Genomic DNA, 15,972 nt, shown 5'->3' with positions numbered 1-15,972 from the left:
CTGCACGACCAGCAGCCAGTCGCCGGAGTCAAGCCTGCTCATCCGCTATAGCGCATTCGGAGCACCCTTCGCGACACCGCTAGTAAGCACAACTTCAACTTGCAGACGAGACATCTCGTCCTATCTTGTGTACGGTTCGCTCAACGCACCCTACGAAGGATTCACTCGACGGAGAACAGATCAGTCGAAGAAACTCACAGATATTCAAGGAACAGGTATCACACGCAGGCTATCGCAAACCTTCGTTCGTTCTAGCTTTATACACAGCTTGCATACGACGGACACAGAGACGAAAAAACAAAGCAGAATAATGAGAAACAAATTCAGATACACTTGCAACAATACTAGTAACCTAATCAGCTATGCGATACTTTCTTCCCCCCCTACCTCGCCATTCTACAGGCGACAGGCCAGCGTCCACGTCTGCATCTGTGCATGCGTCTATTGCTGCGCCTGGGCCTGGGCCTTGGCCTTTGCGTGCGCGGCCATCTGCAATAACATAATGAGCAAGACGATTGAACACAGGAGGATAAAAATGAACACACCAGGTTGAGCGCAGAGCCCGCCTTGAACCATGCAATCTGCCCCTCATTAAAGCTATGCGCGAGCGAAATCTTATCCTTCGACCCATCCTTATGCTTAAGCTCGAGCGTGAGGTTCTTGCCAGGCTGGAACTCCTGGAGACCAAGAATCGACACGCGGTCGTCCGGCTGCACCTTGTCATAGTCGGCCGGGTCCACGAATGTCAGCGCGAGCATGCCCTGCTTCTTCAGATTTGTCTCGTGGATACGCGCGAAGGACCGGGTGATGATGGCGAGACCGCCGAGGAAGCGCGGCTCGAGCGCAGCGTGCTCACGCGAGGAGCCTTCACCGTAGTTGTAATCGCCGACGACGACCCACTTGATGCCGTGGTCGCGGTAGTACGCAGCTGTCTGCGGGACACCGTCATACTCGCCAGTGATCTGGTTCTTGACGTTGTTCGCATCGCCGTTCTCAGCGTTGATAGCACCGATCAGACAGTTCTCTGCGCAAACACGAATAAGAGAATCAGAGCGCGGTCCAAGCAGCAGTAGAGAAATACGCACGAGAGATGTTCTGCAAGTGTCCACGGTACTTGAGCCAGGGTCCACCAGCCGAGATATGATCCGTCGCTACGTCCTTCCTCAGTGCCTGATCTACAATTGCATGCTCAAAAGCGGTACTTACTGCACTTGCCCTTGACCTTGATGAGAATGGGGAGATCCTCAGGGGTCTTACCATCCCACGGCGCGAAGGGCTTCAGCATTTGGAGACGGTCGCTCTTCGGGTCGACTGCGACTTGAACGCTGGCACGGTCCTTCGGAGGAGGCTGGAAAGTGTTCAATCCGGGGTCATAACCCTTGGGTGGGAGCTCCTTGCCGGTGGGGCTGCTGAACCTGAACGGCTTGCCATCTGAGCCAGTAAGCGTGTCCGTGAGGGGGTTGAAGCGGAGGTCGCCCGCGAACGCCATCGCAGTCACAATGTCGGGAGAGGCAACGAAAGCGTGGGTAGCGGGGTTAGCGTCGTTACGGCCGGTGAAGTTACGGTTGTATGAAGTGATGACTGGGCGGGGACAACATCAGATACCAATTTCACTGCCATCTAAACAATAGATGCTTACTGGAGTTCTTCTCGCCCTTCTTGACGTCCCGTCTGTCCCACTGACCGATGCAAGGACCGCACGCGTTCGCGAGAATGATACCACCAACCTCCTCGAACGTCGCAATCTGGCCGTCGCGGTCGATGGTCGCGCGAACCTGCTCGGATCCAGGAGTAACAGTAAACTTGCTCTTTGTGTTCAAGCCGTGATCCGCAGCCTCGCGAGCAATCGACGCGGAGCGAGTCATGTCCTCATACGACGAGTTGGTGCAGGAACCGATGAGAGCAACCTTGAGCTCAGCAGGCCAGTCATTCTTCTCAACAGCTTCCTTGAACTTCGAGATCGGCGTCGCCAAGTCGGGTGTGAAGGGACCGTTGACGTGAGGCTCAAGCTCGGACAGGTTAATCTCGATGTGCTGGTCGTATTCGGCATCTTTGTCTGCCTGAAGGTTGTGTGCGAACGACTGCGCGTATTTAGCGATTTCGCCGCGTTTCGTCGCGTTCAGGTAGTCGACCATACGGTGGTTGAAGGGGAACAGACTTGTCGTTGCACCAATCTCGGCACCCATGTTGCAAATCGTTGCCATACCCGTGCAGGAAAGCGACTCAACACCAGGACCCTTGTACTCGACGATGGCACCGGTACCGCCCTTGACAGTGAGAATGCCCGCAACCTTAAGGATGACATCTGGGGCCGAAGGTCAGCACATGGCAGAGACATGAATATGAAATGCGTACCTTTGGGAGTCGTCCAGCCGCTGATCTTGCCAACGAGGTTCACACCAATGACCTTCGGGCACTTGAGCTCCCAAGGCAGGTGAGCCAAGACGTCGACGGCATCCGCACCACCGACACCGCAAGCAACCATACCGAGACCACCCGCGTTGGGTGTGTGCGAATCCGTACCGATCATAAGTCCACCGGGGAATGCATAGTTTTCGAGGATGATTTGGTGAATGATACCAGAACCGGGCTTCCAGAAACCGAGACCGTACTGCGGGGCGCGTCAGTGAGCGATCATTGGACTAATAGGGGCGTGCGCACCTTGGCAGTCGCCGTTGCCAAGAAGTCGTAAACCTCCTTGTTTGTCTTAATCGCACGCTCGAGATCCTTGGGGCCACCGACCTGGGCCTCAATCAAGTGGTCGCAGTGGACGGTAGCGGGGACGGCGGCAGTGTCCATGCCGGCGGACATAAACTGGAGGATAGCCATCTGCGCACATGATGTGACGTCAATCGACTTCTAGCTTTGTCCCGAGGACACAGGTGATCCGTACCTGCGCGGTGGCGTCCTGGCACGCAACTCGCTGTGGGGGACTAAGTGAGCGATAGCGGCGGTGACGATACGGAATGGACGCACGTCGGGACGAAGCTTGAGGTAGCTCTCGCCGCGAACTATGTCCTGACCGTGCGGGTCGTCGAGATGACCGTATACAATCTTTTCAGAGAGCGTCAGGGGCCTCTTGAGCCTGAACAGAACAATGAGCGACGCGTAAACCACACGAATGAGCGCATATACCTATCGCGCACAATGGCGAGGTTATCCTCGATGCGCTGATAGTTGATGTAGGCATTGGGCTCAAGCAAGCTCATCGAGACCTTGGTGTCGCCGATTTTTGGCGCAACGGTGGCCATGCCTGCGGCAATACGCTGGGCCTGCCGCCGCACATTTGCGACGCGAGTGGAGAGGTTGAGCATCGTGGTGGGTGTCGACAAGCGACAGAGGGAGGAGGGAGGACGAGGAGTTTAAGGCGTCGCCGGCAAAGGCCGCTGCGTGTGACGAATTTATGTACGGTGATTGGCCCTGTCGGACGAACGCGCCGAATACGCCCGCTACCCCGCTCTTACGCCGACACGTGGGGTCGAGCGCTGAGCGCGTTGTTGCCGCTTATTTGTTTGGCGGTGGCTACAAAGAAATCTATGTGACAAAGGGAAGAGCGTTCGCAGCAACGTCTTGCACTCGAGAGGAGGGAATGAAGACACCTTATAACGCCACTGGTTTTATGTAGCATCTCGGAAAGCGTGAAGTTACGCGAAGCATGAGCTGACACCGTGAAGAGGGAGTGCCGTTCGACGAGCAGGACCGACTACAGCTATCGCTTATGGCAGGCGACCTTCCTAAACGGGATGGGCTCGTGACGCGCGCCCTGCGATTGGCCTCTTCCACAAGCTATTTCTTTCAGGGAGCGGTGGCGCCGAAGGGATGCGGCCGACGCCCAAGGACGTCAAGGACGCAACCCGCTCGGTGGGTCATCGCGCACCGCATCACCGCCGATGGCCAGCAGCTGGCGACTCTCATCCCATTAGAAATAAATTTCAGAAACTTCACTTCTCCGGCGAGCAAACTGCCCGAACCCGACCGATCTTCACTTCGCTTCATCTTCGCGCTCTCTCCATCCTCCAGCGGCGCGCATCCGAATCAGCTGCGAGGCTCGGCTGCGCTAAATGCGCAAGCCCTGATTGGCGCCCCCCCACGCCGAGGCGCGTCTGCGCGCGGGGTCATCCTTTCTCCTCAGCGCTCCTCAGCCATCGTGATCTTCCCCGCAATCGGCGTGGCCGCAACGTCGTTAGACGCAACGATGGCACTTGGATGCGCCTGGACATTTTACATGGGCCTCTTTCGTTGACATTTCTTTCTAGGAGGCAGCCCTTGGCACGCTCCAACTTTGGGTTTCCGAACGACACCCGCCATCCTGCTCTTTTTTTCCGCGTGTTCCCCCGACCGCATTCTATGCGGGTCACGAAACCGCAAGCGGAGGTCCGCTGCGGGCTGTCTCGGAAAGCTGGTTCTGGGAGACCCGACGTGCGGTGTAGGCTGCCTTGGTTCGTGGTGATAGTCGTCTTTCCCCAGACCTGCAGAAAAACCTCCTCACTGTCACTTCAAAGCATCTGCGTCACTGTTTCATGACAGCACATCGGTTGCGACCGCTCGTGAACGTCTGAAGCACGCCGCCTCAAGCTGCATGAAGAACACTATGCGAGCCAGCGTACAGGGCACGGCGCTATATTCTTGATGCTCGCGTTATCTTGCAGCGGACGTTATAACAGACTTCTGAGTTCTTCGCTTGCCCGTTTGCTGTCTGCAAGCGACGCAGATTGTGACGCTCACTGCAACAGACTTACCGCCGCGTACGACGCCTCGCTTGCCTCCACGCACCCAGGCGCTCGCCGTTACAGTACCGTGTGCGCTTCCCGCCTCGTCTACATCTCACATGAATACCGCGTTACGCGCGTCATACTTAGCGGAGAAGGAACGACAGAGGAGGTACCTTCCCGTCTTGCTTATTCGTTGGTGAATACAAAGTGCGTCGTACTCGCCGTTTTCATCCCAAATGTGAATCAAGGACCATGCATCCAGCGATGGAGGGTGTTACTAGCCAACTCGTACACCGCTACTCCGAACGAGATATAATCGGAGTGTACATCGAGTGGGCAGGGACTCGTTCATCTCGGGAGCTCTCGACCTGCCACTCCAAGAGCCGTTCGCGCATGCCTTTGGGCATAGTGGCATGGAAACAATCACTTCGAAACACATGAGCATGGCGACTCGAATCTGTCGGGAGGAAGGCCCACGGCCGGCCTATCGCATATACCCATCACAGTATCCACAATCAGTTTTTTTTGGATATATTTCTGGACACTAGGTATCTCGCTTGTGCTCAAGCTAGGCATATTGGCCACCTGTAGCTTCAGGCGAACCTTGAGAAGGAAATATTATGAACTGGTGAGTGTTCTGCGTCACAGCGCCAAGTCACGTCGCAATGTATCACGTGCCTATCTTGGTCCATTCACGTGATTGTCGCATTTGTGGCGCAAGGAATGTTTTGTGGCTACCTATCGAACATCATTATTCCACAACAAATGGCTGAAGGGTGCAATTTAGAACGGAAGACTGCTGGAAGTTATCGCCGAGCCTGACCAATCATTCATAAAGTGTTCAATCATCAAGAAATGGCTCAGAGAAGCTGTTGACGTTGTGTTGTGGAGCTGATTGACTCTATATGTTTTTAGGATCCACATGGGATGTGAGCAGGAGAGTGGTGGCACTCTGTTCTTGACACATCAGCTCTGGTGAGCGAGACGTAGCAATTTATTTACTACTGTATGCCTAAATCTCACTTTGTCACATCTTTGATAATTATAAATGTGTGCTGTGCCATCCTCTCAGAAACATGATACTACTAGCTTCAACAGGGACATTATTGATGACATGCATCGCTTGGCTCGTGGCTCCATCTATCGTACGTTCTAACCCTTCAGCCTCATAGAAATGCGGAAGACCCTGTGTATGCTAACCATGCTTGCAGCTCTGTGTTCTACTATTGCTTTCTCAACTTATCTTTCGCACCCATCGCATGCCCTTACTGCCCAGTCCAGGACATCTATCGCTCATTGAGAACCTTTGTCAGGTCCCCCGTGACTATCAGTTCACTTCCTTGTTTAACGGGCCAAGCAGTATAGTTCATTTTATTTGTTAGATTTGATGGTCGCACGCTCAAATTTGTATGTAGGAGACGTCATCTATGCCCGTTTCTTATGACAAGGCTTCATGATACTGAACACCATGAAATTTATTCATCACTTTATTTATGACCTACGCACATACGTTAATGGTGGACGTCTGGGCCTCTGGATAATCAGAATGACTCTGAGTACACAATATTTGCTCATGAGTTATTTCTACAGATCTACCACACATGCTGACTGAAGACAAGGAGTGCCATGGCTACTATAGAGGTGGAGTTGCTAATATATGGTAAGCATATGCAATGGCTTTCAGTAATATGGCATGATCTGTATTTCAGGGCAATGGTGTATGATTCAGAGACATATTCAGAGCTAGATGTCTATATGTCTGAGCATTTTTAGCAATTTAGATCATGGATCGATAAATCCGCAGAGAAACAACCACACAAAAAGGGCTGAGGCTCGTGGTGAGCACGGTCAAGACCCGAGCTGACGTGAGGCCATGCACGGCACGACAGAAGCTGCGCAGGCTCACAAGGTGAGGTGATGCAGAGCTGGAAGGCCATCGACCATCATCTATACTGAGCGCTGGGGTACAAGGTGCAGTTGTTCGTGTCGCGAAAACATCTCGCATTTGTCGGTCCTTGCGATGGCTGAGCGGATGGACATGGTAGGTGTTTTGGGGACTGATGAGTATGCAGTGAACATCCAGTGAAGTGCGGTCCTGTAGCCTGCTGCCACCGGACAGTCAGACATAAAAAAAAGCGTGGCACAGTGATACGCACTGAGATATTTTGCGATCGGAAAACGCCAGAAACTGCGTCCGACTATCGCACAATCGGATAGTGAGTCACCGTAATCCGGAAAGACAAACACCGAGCTGGAGCAGTCCAGAGTGGGCAAAGAATACTTTACTGACAGCTTGGGAACATGGAACTGCGTGAAGGGGTCAGAAGGTGAACATGAGGCACAGAAATGATGAGCAAGCCACAAGGAAGCATAGCCGATTATGAGGTACAGTGCGAGAGCAGAACACAACTGGTAAGGTGACTCAGAAACAAACAAGTGCGCTAACCGGACAGAAGATAGGGTAGCAGACCGACGGACCCTGACAGGGCCGGACTTTCAGTTCCCCGACTGTATGATATGGAGAGGGGGCAGGGACGAGCTTTGCAACAGGTTTTAATAGATCGGAAACACAATGAATGATCAGAAACACATTTCAGCGACTCAGCTGGCTCATTTCCGATCTGCTATATAATCTACACTGTACATAGAAATAATAAGAGAGTTCGACATGGAGTTCGCCATGCAGCAGTGCTCAGTTTTCATCTCGTCTATGCTAGGGTATCATGTCTGACCACATCTATGTCTACTGCAATCACATTTTATGTCTCTGGGATTCTTGACACTGAGAGAGACAGCACTCCCAGCAGTGGCCTCTAGCTCGACTCGGGTTTCAGCCAGATAAGTCACATTATCACGTTCTCGTATCTCACGCCATCGCATTTTGCTCGCACGCCACCAGTCACGAGTCTCAAACCAGGATTCTGTCCCCATCGGACCCCGTAGCCTCACTTGTGCCCAGGAGTTTATCGTTGGCACTCGTTCCAGTTCGAAGATGCCCAGAGGTTCATCGTCAGTGCTCATTCCAGTTCAGAGACGCCCAGGGGTTCATCGTCGGTGCTCGTTCCAGTTCAGAGGCAAGTAGGGGTTGCTCATCAGTGCTTGAGCTAGTTCAGAGGCAATTAGAGGTTCATCGTCGGTGCTTCATCAGCACTTTCCAGATATAGCAAGCCCTCGTGCCACAGCCCAGACCATCACCCACCACAGTTCGCGAGTACAGAAGTCACCAATCGCATTTTACACCCACACACACTCACATTTCAGCTTTCAACTGTTTCCCAGTTGGAGGCATTCTTATAGCCGAATGTAACACTCATCGATCTGGAAGTCGTGACACCCTGATCCGTTTCAGGCATTACAGCCAAATGACTTGCAGCCACCCATTGCTGCATTATCATCTGAAGTTTCTTGTGACCATAGCCCAAAGGGACCATGGATGGACAGAGCCATGGTTCGCCTTCCACCAGTTATATCACAAACTTAGGACGCAGAGCGCCGACTAAGCCTATGACCTTATGATCAAACACTTACTGTCTGTTGTCGAAGTAAGGATGGACACAAAGATGATCAAGGTAAAGCAGCGACTTGCGAGTGGTCGCTGGTGACACTATATGGATAGGCGTAGCAGAGATGAGAATAAGTCTGGGGGACTTATGCGTCTCAGAGCTCTGGCTTATATACATGAGCGGAGGGACCCTTGGTAACCTGATACCCCAGAACCGCTAGCTAATGGACATTGTCTGATTGGTTACCACTACCTGTCAGACTACGTGTGTCATGCATGCCGAACCTCCGAACTACTTAGTAAGACCATGGGAATGGTATTGCCTGTAATGGCTTCATCTCCGGTGGCGTGGTAGCTATCTACCTCGTGTATGTGAATTATTATCCCCTTAAGGACATATCTCCGGTGTCGTGTATCCCCATCGTTGGATTCTTCCGGAGTCCGACCGTGGCTTCTAGGTGGGATGATATTACTGTATAAGTTAGGCTTACCTAATACCAGCGCTACTTGTCACATGTGTTGATATCACGTGGTATGTCACGTGACCAGACCTGGACCTTCGGGGCGCCTAGGACTGTTAGTACTTCGCGTACCGGTTCGTTCCTTTCTGAACAGCCTAGCGCTGATGTCAAATGATGTCTTGGTCACGTGCAGAGGTGAAAACGTGAAAATCTGTGACAGTACCCCCCCTTCTAGACAGTTCGTCCCGAATCTGGCTTTTGACGTGGTTTCTGGAAGTAATTATCGCCTGTTGAACCAAATCCACGGTGACCTCGGGCTGAGGGTTTGAGGTAATCAACCAGTGAAACGACGGGGGTAATAATACGTTCCATGATAAGTTGAGCAACTCGATCGCCCAAATTGACTGTGAAGTCATCATTTGTATTATTGATTAGCAAAATCTTGATTTCGCCTGTGTACCCTCTGTCGATAACACCAGCACCTACGTCGATGCCTTTGACAGCTAACCCACTTCGTGGTGCAATTCGACCATAGGTCCCTCGAGGTGTTGTAAAGTGAAGTCCTGTGGATACCAATCCTCTTGAGTGTGCTCGGATGGTTGTTGGTTCTGATGCGGCTAAATCCATTCCAGCATCGTCTTCATGGGCATATTTTGGTGCTTGTGCATTTGGATTGTCTAATGTAATTTGAAGATCTCTAGAATGATCCCAATCATCTCTATCCTGGTCGTATATCTGAATGGTATCAGTGGTGGGGTCGTAGACTTGACCTGTTCTCCTTGGTGGAAAAACGCCATCGACCGGAGTGGTATCAATGAGAGATATTGGTTGAGGTGCGTCAGGATATTTTCTGTGAAATTCCTTGATGAGACGCGGAGATTTCTTCAAATTTGCTGCGGGTTCCCAAGTTTCTTCGGCTTTAGAATAACCCTTCCAATGCACCAAATATTGAAGTTTGCCACGAATGACACGAGAGTCGACTATGTATTCGACTTCCCATTCTTCGCCAGTCTTCTTCTTGATAGGAGGACGGGGTCTGAGAGTGCGGTCTGGTATTTCATCTTTGTGGTAAAGCGTGAGCTTGGACGCATGAAAAACTAGATGAACGCCGTATTGTCGCGGCATTTTGAGTCTATATGTGACTGGTCCTAGTTTTTCTACGATTTCGAAGGGTCCATCTCTCCGTTGTGCCAATTTGGCTCCCGATGTCTGCCAGTCTTTAGTGGAGAGTAATACTTGATCTCCAACTTTGAAAGGTGCGGGTCGTACGGATTGATCGTAATACCACTTCATGCGCTCGGCTGCCAATAGAATGGCTGCTTTTGCTTGCTCTTGCGCTTCTACTCGTGCCTGCATTATGGAATCTAGCGTATTATGCTTTATAGGGTCCATTATTGTTGGTTCTGCACGTGGATGTCTACCGTATTCGACAAAGAATGGTGAATTCTTAGTGGCTTCAGAAGCCTGATTGTTATAGGCGAATTCGGCAGTTGGGAGTAGTGTACTCCAGTCTTCCACGCGTTTATCAGTATAGATACGAAGATATTGCTCTAGCGACTGATTTGTTCTTTCAGTTTGACCATCGGTCTCCGGATGATATGCGGATGACATTGTTGATTGTATTCCAAGGAGTTTGCATACTTCCTGGAATAATGCGCTTGCAAACTGAGTACCTCTATCCGAGATAATCTGTCTCGGAAGACCATGCTGTGTCCATACCCTCTCATAGAAGGTACGAGCGAGGTCGGACGCTGAGAACTCATTGGTGATTGCAAAGAAATGCGCTCGCTTGGTCAAACGATCGACCACTACCATGATTGCGTTGAATCCATGGGATTCTGGTAGTTGAGTGATTAGGTCGACAGATACAATTTCCCAAGGTTCTGTTGGAACCTCATTTGGCTGTAATTCTCCGTATTTTGGCTGATTGATGTTCTTGTTGCGTTGACAAAGGTCGCAAGAACCAACATACTTTTTGACGTAAGTGGACATTCCCGGCCACCAGTAATTACGAGATAACATCTCATATGTCTTCCATCTTCCAGGATGACCTGCACTGGCAGCTTCATGATGACGCTGGACGATTTCTCGTCTAAGTGATTCCTTATTATCTGCTTTCGGCACATAGACTTTGCTTCGGTATAGTAATATCCCACTTTCGAAGTTCCAGTCTTCGAGTCCTTTTGAGAACTCTCGTTGTCCTTTTTTGAGTAGGTCTTGATATGATTTGTTCACATTGTCATCTTGTAACGCCTCCTTGATCTTGTCCACCAAATCATGATCTGTGACGACTGCAAGATGGGTATGTTGAATAGCTTTAATCGCGAAATATTCTGGTTTGAGCAGAGTTTTGTCGGAATTATCGAGATTTACCCCCTCTTCATGATCTGGCCTCCTGGACAGAGGATCTGCGCGATGCATTGATTTCCCTGGTTTGTGATGTAGTTGGATGTTGAACCGTGTAAGATATAGCGACCATCGAGCTTGCCGCCTCGTCAGCTTTTGTGCTGATTTGAAATAGGTTAAATTCTGGTGATCGGACCATATTTCGACTGGGAGCGGATGACCTTCGAGATGTTGTCGGTATTCCTCCAATGCTCGAATGATTGCGAGCATCTCTTTGTCATAGATTTCATAGTTCCGCTCAGCCTCGTTGAGGCTTTTCGAATAGAATGCGATTGGATGCCACAACCCATCGTCTTTGAGTTGTTCAAGGCATGCGCCAGTGGCAAAATCACTAGAATCCGTTTCTAACCGGAATGGATGTGTATCATCCGGTAATGCCAGAATTGGAGCTGTTGTAAAAGCTTTCTTGAGAGCATCAAATGATTGTTGTTGCTCTTCGCCCCATACCCATTTCTGATCCTTTCGTGTAAGGATATTGAGTGGTCGAGACTTTTTGGCAAATCCTTCAATGAATCGACGATAGAAATTTGCAAACCCAAGAAAAGCTTGTACTTGCTTAACCTTCTTGGGTTCAGGCCAGTCGAGTACACCTGCGACCTTTTGAGGATCCATACGGACCTCGCCTTGAGAGATAATCATCCCTAAGTACTCAATCGATGGCTGTTCGAAAAAGCACTTTTCTGGTTTGGCAAAAAGGTCGTTGTCCCGTAATCTTTTAATTACCTCTTTGGTAATCTTCCGATGTTGTTTCAAATCGTTAGTGAAGATTAGGATATCATCGAGGTAGACGATCACATGACCTTCCCGAATAAGATCATCTAAGATCTCATTCATCATGTGTTGGAAGGTGGCTGGTGCATTACAGAAACCGAAAAACATAACCGTGGCCTCGTATAAACCGCGATGCGTCACAAAAGCTGTTTTCCATTCATCACCCTTACGGATGTGAACATTGTTGTATCCCCATCTGAGATCCAGCTTGGTGAATATTGACGCGTTACTGAGCTGATCGATAAGCTCGCTTATTCGTGGAATAGGGAAGCGATTCTTCTTGGTTATAGCATTAAGTTTTCGGTAGTCTTGTACCAGTCTTAGTGTGCCGTCCTTCTTCTTGACAAAGAATACTGGAGCAGCAATAGGTGATTTCGACTTTCGAATGTAACCTTTTGCTAGATTTTCGTCGATCCATGAATCTAGGGAATTTCTTTCCTCCGGATTCATAGGATAGAGTTTGCTTGGTCGTGGTAATTCATGTTCTTCTTCAAACTCGATTGCATGATCGTAAGGCTTTCGAGTTGGCATCCTTTCAGACGCTTTTTTGGAGAAGACATCACCAAATGAATGTAGATAATCTGGTACTAGTTTTTCCCAAGATTCTACTTCATTAATAACCTGATCTTCTGGGCTGCCAGTGTTTGACTGGGGTGCCGCTTCTTTCAGGTCTTCTTGTGGTTCAGCATAGCCGCAATCTGCTATAGAAAGTATCATGCGGGCTATTTGTTCGGCTTCGGGGTCGTCCATTTCGATCCACGAGATGATAGGATTTACTGCATCGATGTTGTGTCCATTAAACATTTTGTATGCAGTTGGCTCCTCATCTGCCACTTGTTGTGCTCGTTGCGAGATTTCTTCAGCTTCCTCTCTCGCAATGGCTTGTTGTTTTTTACGAAGCCTCTGGTGGTGACACGTACTCGGGCATCGTGAGTATTTCCATTCTCCAGCTTGCCAGTTGATTTCTGGGTTGTGCTGATGTAAGTATGACATCCCAATGATCATGTCTAATTTTCCGATGTCTGTGACTAGCAGACGATGGGTAGAACCATGATCTCCGACTTTGAGGTATGCTTTTACATAGTCGGTTATTTCACCATGTTTATTTTGGGATCCGTCAGCATTGTACACTTTATATGTAGTGTTTAGCTTGGAGGTTGCGATTCGATTGTTCTTTACGAATCGCTTGCTGATGTACATGGAATATGCTCCTGAGTCGACTAGAGCTTCGGCGCTCGATTTCTTGCCGTACACCCATAATGTAACTGGTAAATAGAATGATGATAAATTTGGAGACGAATTCTTTATTGTTACATTATCATCCTCTGCGTTGCGACGATCTACAGAGGTGTCTGATCTGGGGGATAAATGTACAGGTCTTATATAATGTTCTGGGGACTCTGACGAGCTGCCTACAGATCCCCTTTGAGAAAACCCTTCCGATCCTTCCTTGAAGAGCCCTCTCCCACCTTCCTTGATGAACTGGATCCATTCGCCCTCAGGCGCCTGAGCCTTGAGAGGATCGCGGCGAAATCTTCGTCCGACTCGGATGCATCAGGCTCGCTTTCCGAGTGGATGCTGCGGTCGCTAATATGCGCAGCTGTCTCCTTCCCTTTCCCCTTAGTCTTAGAGGAAGAGCTCTTGTGCTTCTTAATGTCGGGACTACTGTTCGTGTCCATTTCGCTATCGGATGAAGCGGAATCCGATGCTACTTGTCGCGTCTTGGACGACTTGGATTTGTTCCTGACGTCGTCCTTCTTCTTTGCGTCCTTCTTCTTCGCGGCTGCCTCCTTCTCCTTCTCAATCTGTCTCTTGACATGGTCCAACTTGAAACAATCGGTACAATACTTGCTGAAGCGTTTCGACGATTTGAAGAACGTTGGCTTGTTCTTCTTGCAGTTGGCGCATACCAACTTGTCATCCTGCACGCTTCGCGCTTTGCCCGATTTACTCTTTCCCTTCTTCCCGACTGCATCAACCTCCATAGCGTTCGGGTCCTTGGTTTCGGCCTTGGCATGGTGGCCTTCTCGTTGTAGTGAGGTAAATATCCGGAGTGCGAATGTAAGGAACTCGGTCCATTTCTTGGGCCAGTTGTCCTTAGTCGTGTCCGCCAGCATGAGCAGCCACGTTTTCTCCGGGATATGTTTTTTGATCTTTTCGATCAAATCTTGATCTGAGAAGCCTGTACCTGTTGCCTTTGGACGGAAGTCTTCTGCGAACTTTCGGAAGTCTCGATGATCCTTCTTGACGAAGGCTTCTAGCTCCGTTCGCTTCTTGTCATCCTTGTCCAATGATTCGTATGCCGTGCGAAGTTCTGAGATGAACTCCGCCCAAGTTCCGGGTGCCTTGTCATTTTCGTTTATTTCGGTGATCCAATGCCGCATGTATTCGCGTGCTCCTCCTTTCAGGAGCAAGAGGGTAGACATATTTTGGACTCGTCTTTGGTATGTCCAGTATATTTCAACCAGAGCATTACTTGTTCGAGCCAATCATCGAGATTGACTCCGTCCTTATTGCCACCATATTTTTCTGGTTGGTCAATTTTTACGCCTTTACCCTTGCGACCAAACGACGGCTCATCGTCGTCGTTTGTGTCGTCGACATTGTTACTGCCTTGCCCTGCTTTTCTTCCCTGTGTAGATGCCCATGCGCGAAGTCGATCGTGTGATTTCTTCAGGTCTTCCATCCTGGTTTGGAGATCCTTGATCTCATCGTCAAATGCCACCAATGATTCATTAGTGGCCTTGTTATCCTCGAATAAGGCTGACGAGGTTTTCTCCAAGTCTGAGATTCGAGACTCGGTTTGTTGACGATGTTGATCTAAGAAGACCGTTCGATTGTGAAACTCCGTGGTGTTACGCTCCATTGTATGCGCTTGACGCTGGATGAGATTTTCGTAGTGTGCCACCGTTTGTTGACGCATCTCTTCCACCACGTTTGTGACGAGATCGACTACCCAATTCTTCACATTTTCGGGTATGTTCGCATTTGGGGGCGCTGTGTCGGCAAGGGCTTGACGAATGATAGGATTCGGGGGTTGCAAAACAATATTAAGATGTGCGGGAAGCTCCGGAGATGGAGCACGAGAGAAGCTTGGATCATTGGGGGTGGGAGTCGTCATCTTTACTGTTCCTCCTCTATCTCACGAAGATGTTCTTCGAACTCGGTGATATGCCTATTGGCGGTCGTGGCCTGTCGGACAATTACTCGTCCTGAGCGTTGGTTTCGCAGCAGCCAAAGGTCTTGATGTATGACCTTGACGAAGGGTTGCCACAAAAACCTGGTCTTGTCCCGGACTGCGGGCCACTGATGGTTATGATGGATTTCGCAAATGCGCTCGACTTCTTCGAGCCAATCGACGAAGCTATTGTAAGCTTCGATGAGACGGTCTTCGGGTTATTCGGACCCGATAGGGATATAGCAGATATGAACTGCGACGTTCCTCCAATCAAATTCTGGATAGATTTGGAGAGCGTATATGTGATATACGTCGTGGTAATCGATGTTGAACGTGTCCTCGTATGTAGCAAACGCTTCGCCTGCTCTGTCTCGAAGAACACGTGGAATTGAATCCCAAAGATAATCAAAAGTGTGACCGATTGGATTTATTTGCTCGAAGTTTTCAAGATTGTTCGAATCGCCGGATGAAGACATATACAAAGTAACTATTCGTATCTACAGCAAAGGTCGCCCTGTGACCTGGATTCCTAGACGATACTTCTGGATAATATCTCTGATTATCCAGCGAGCTTCTCCGCCCTGACGCTTCCTTTCCTGGACGTAGTTGCAGAAATCGCGAACCACGTGTTGGTGAACGAAGGAAAGCTTGAATTCCGCAATGTCAGTGCGGATGGACTCGAGCTTGAGTATGAGATGCTCGAGGTCGAGGATGTCGTGGTCGTCAAGCTGACAACGGTATCGTTTGGTGAGTAGAATACGAATTTGCCGAAGGGTGCCTTCGACGCGCTGAGTCGAGATGATGGAAACGGCGAGAGGATAGATGAAATGAGACCCTGTAGCGGTCTCGACGTATGTCCCTTGATTGAGATCTGGACCTGATGGTCCTGCAGGTAGTCTCGGTCGCCTGACCGAGGGAGTCTGGATAATAGAAACTGAACTA

General features: G+C 49.8%; 5 protein-coding genes across 5 annotated transcripts; 3 read left to right on the top strand and 2 right to left on the bottom strand.

Annotated features, from left to right (window-relative positions):
• Positions 1-368: 368 nt before the first annotated feature.
• Positions 369-3,367, bottom strand: LAESUDRAFT_729393 (aconitate hydratase). The gene is made up of 10 exons (XM_040909626.1): positions 3,136-3,367; positions 2,977-3,085; positions 2,894-2,923; positions 2,662-2,829; positions 2,356-2,611; positions 1,640-2,305; positions 1,207-1,581; positions 1,086-1,151; positions 546-1,024; positions 369-489 (listed from the first exon to the last, which is right to left on the bottom strand). The coding sequence occupies exons 1-10, from the start codon at positions 3,312-3,314 to the stop codon at positions 442-444; spliced, it is 2,376 nt and encodes a 791-aa protein (XP_040760900.1). The 5' UTR covers positions 3,315-3,367; the 3' UTR covers positions 369-441.
• A 351-nt stretch (positions 3,368-3,718) lies between these two features.
• On the top strand, positions 3,719-4,243 carry LAESUDRAFT_762149 (uncharacterized protein; the record flags this gene model as incomplete). Its single annotated transcript, XM_040913050.1, has 1 exon — positions 3,719-4,243. One exon carries the CDS (start codon positions 3,719-3,721, stop codon positions 4,241-4,243), a length of 525 nt encoding a protein of 174 aa, XP_040760899.1.
• A 3-nt stretch (positions 4,244-4,246) lies between these two features.
• LAESUDRAFT_729392 (uncharacterized protein) lies at positions 4,247-5,179 on the top strand. The gene is made up of 2 exons (XM_040909625.1): positions 4,247-4,919; positions 4,975-5,179. The coding sequence occupies exons 1-2, from the start codon at positions 4,630-4,632 to the stop codon at positions 4,991-4,993; spliced, it is 309 nt and encodes a 102-aa protein (XP_040760898.1). The 5' UTR covers positions 4,247-4,629; the 3' UTR covers positions 4,994-5,179.
• Positions 5,180-13,264: 8,085 nt separating this feature from the next.
• On the bottom strand, positions 13,265-14,973 carry LAESUDRAFT_762147 (uncharacterized protein; the record flags this gene model as incomplete). The annotated part of the gene is made up of 2 exons (XM_040913049.1): positions 13,265-14,197; positions 14,329-14,973. 2 exons carry the CDS (start codon positions 14,971-14,973, stop codon positions 13,265-13,267), a joined length of 1,578 nt encoding a protein of 525 aa, XP_040760897.1.
• A 188-nt stretch (positions 14,974-15,161) lies between these two features.
• LAESUDRAFT_762146 (uncharacterized protein) lies at positions 15,162-15,785 on the top strand (the record flags this gene model as incomplete). The annotated part of the gene is made up of 2 exons (XM_040913048.1): positions 15,162-15,371; positions 15,564-15,785. 2 exons carry the CDS (start codon positions 15,162-15,164, stop codon positions 15,783-15,785), a joined length of 432 nt encoding a protein of 143 aa, XP_040760896.1.
• Positions 15,786-15,972: the final 187 nt, after the last annotated feature.

Source organism: Laetiporus sulphureus, assembly GCF_001632365.1.
Source record: "Laetiporus sulphureus 93-53 unplaced genomic scaffold LAESUscaffold_42, whole genome shotgun sequence".
Lineage (NCBI taxonomy): Eukaryota > Fungi > Basidiomycota > Agaricomycetes > Polyporales > Laetiporaceae > Laetiporus > Laetiporus sulphureus.
The sequence above is the reverse complement of the archived record's forward strand: the minus strand, read 5'-3'. Positions and strand labels throughout refer to the sequence as shown.

Bases quoted from the DNA above. Each gene is read 5' to 3' on its own strand.
- LAESUDRAFT_729393 (XM_040909626.1), bottom strand. From the start codon at position 3,314: ATGCTCAACCTCTCCACTCGCGTCGCAAATGTGCGGCGGCAGGCCCAG. The intron at 2,830-2,893 runs GTACGGATCACC...TCATGTGCGCAG, and splicing joins GCCAGGACGCCACCGCGCAG to ATGGCTATCCTCCAGTTTAT. The intron at 2,306-2,355 runs GTACGCATTTCA...CTTCGGCCCCAG, and splicing joins CGGCTGGACGACTCCCAAAG to ATGTCATCCTTAAGGTTGCG.
- LAESUDRAFT_729392 (XM_040909625.1), top strand. From the start codon at position 4,630: ATGCTCGCGTTATCTTGCAGCGGACGTTATAACAGACTTCTGAGTTCT.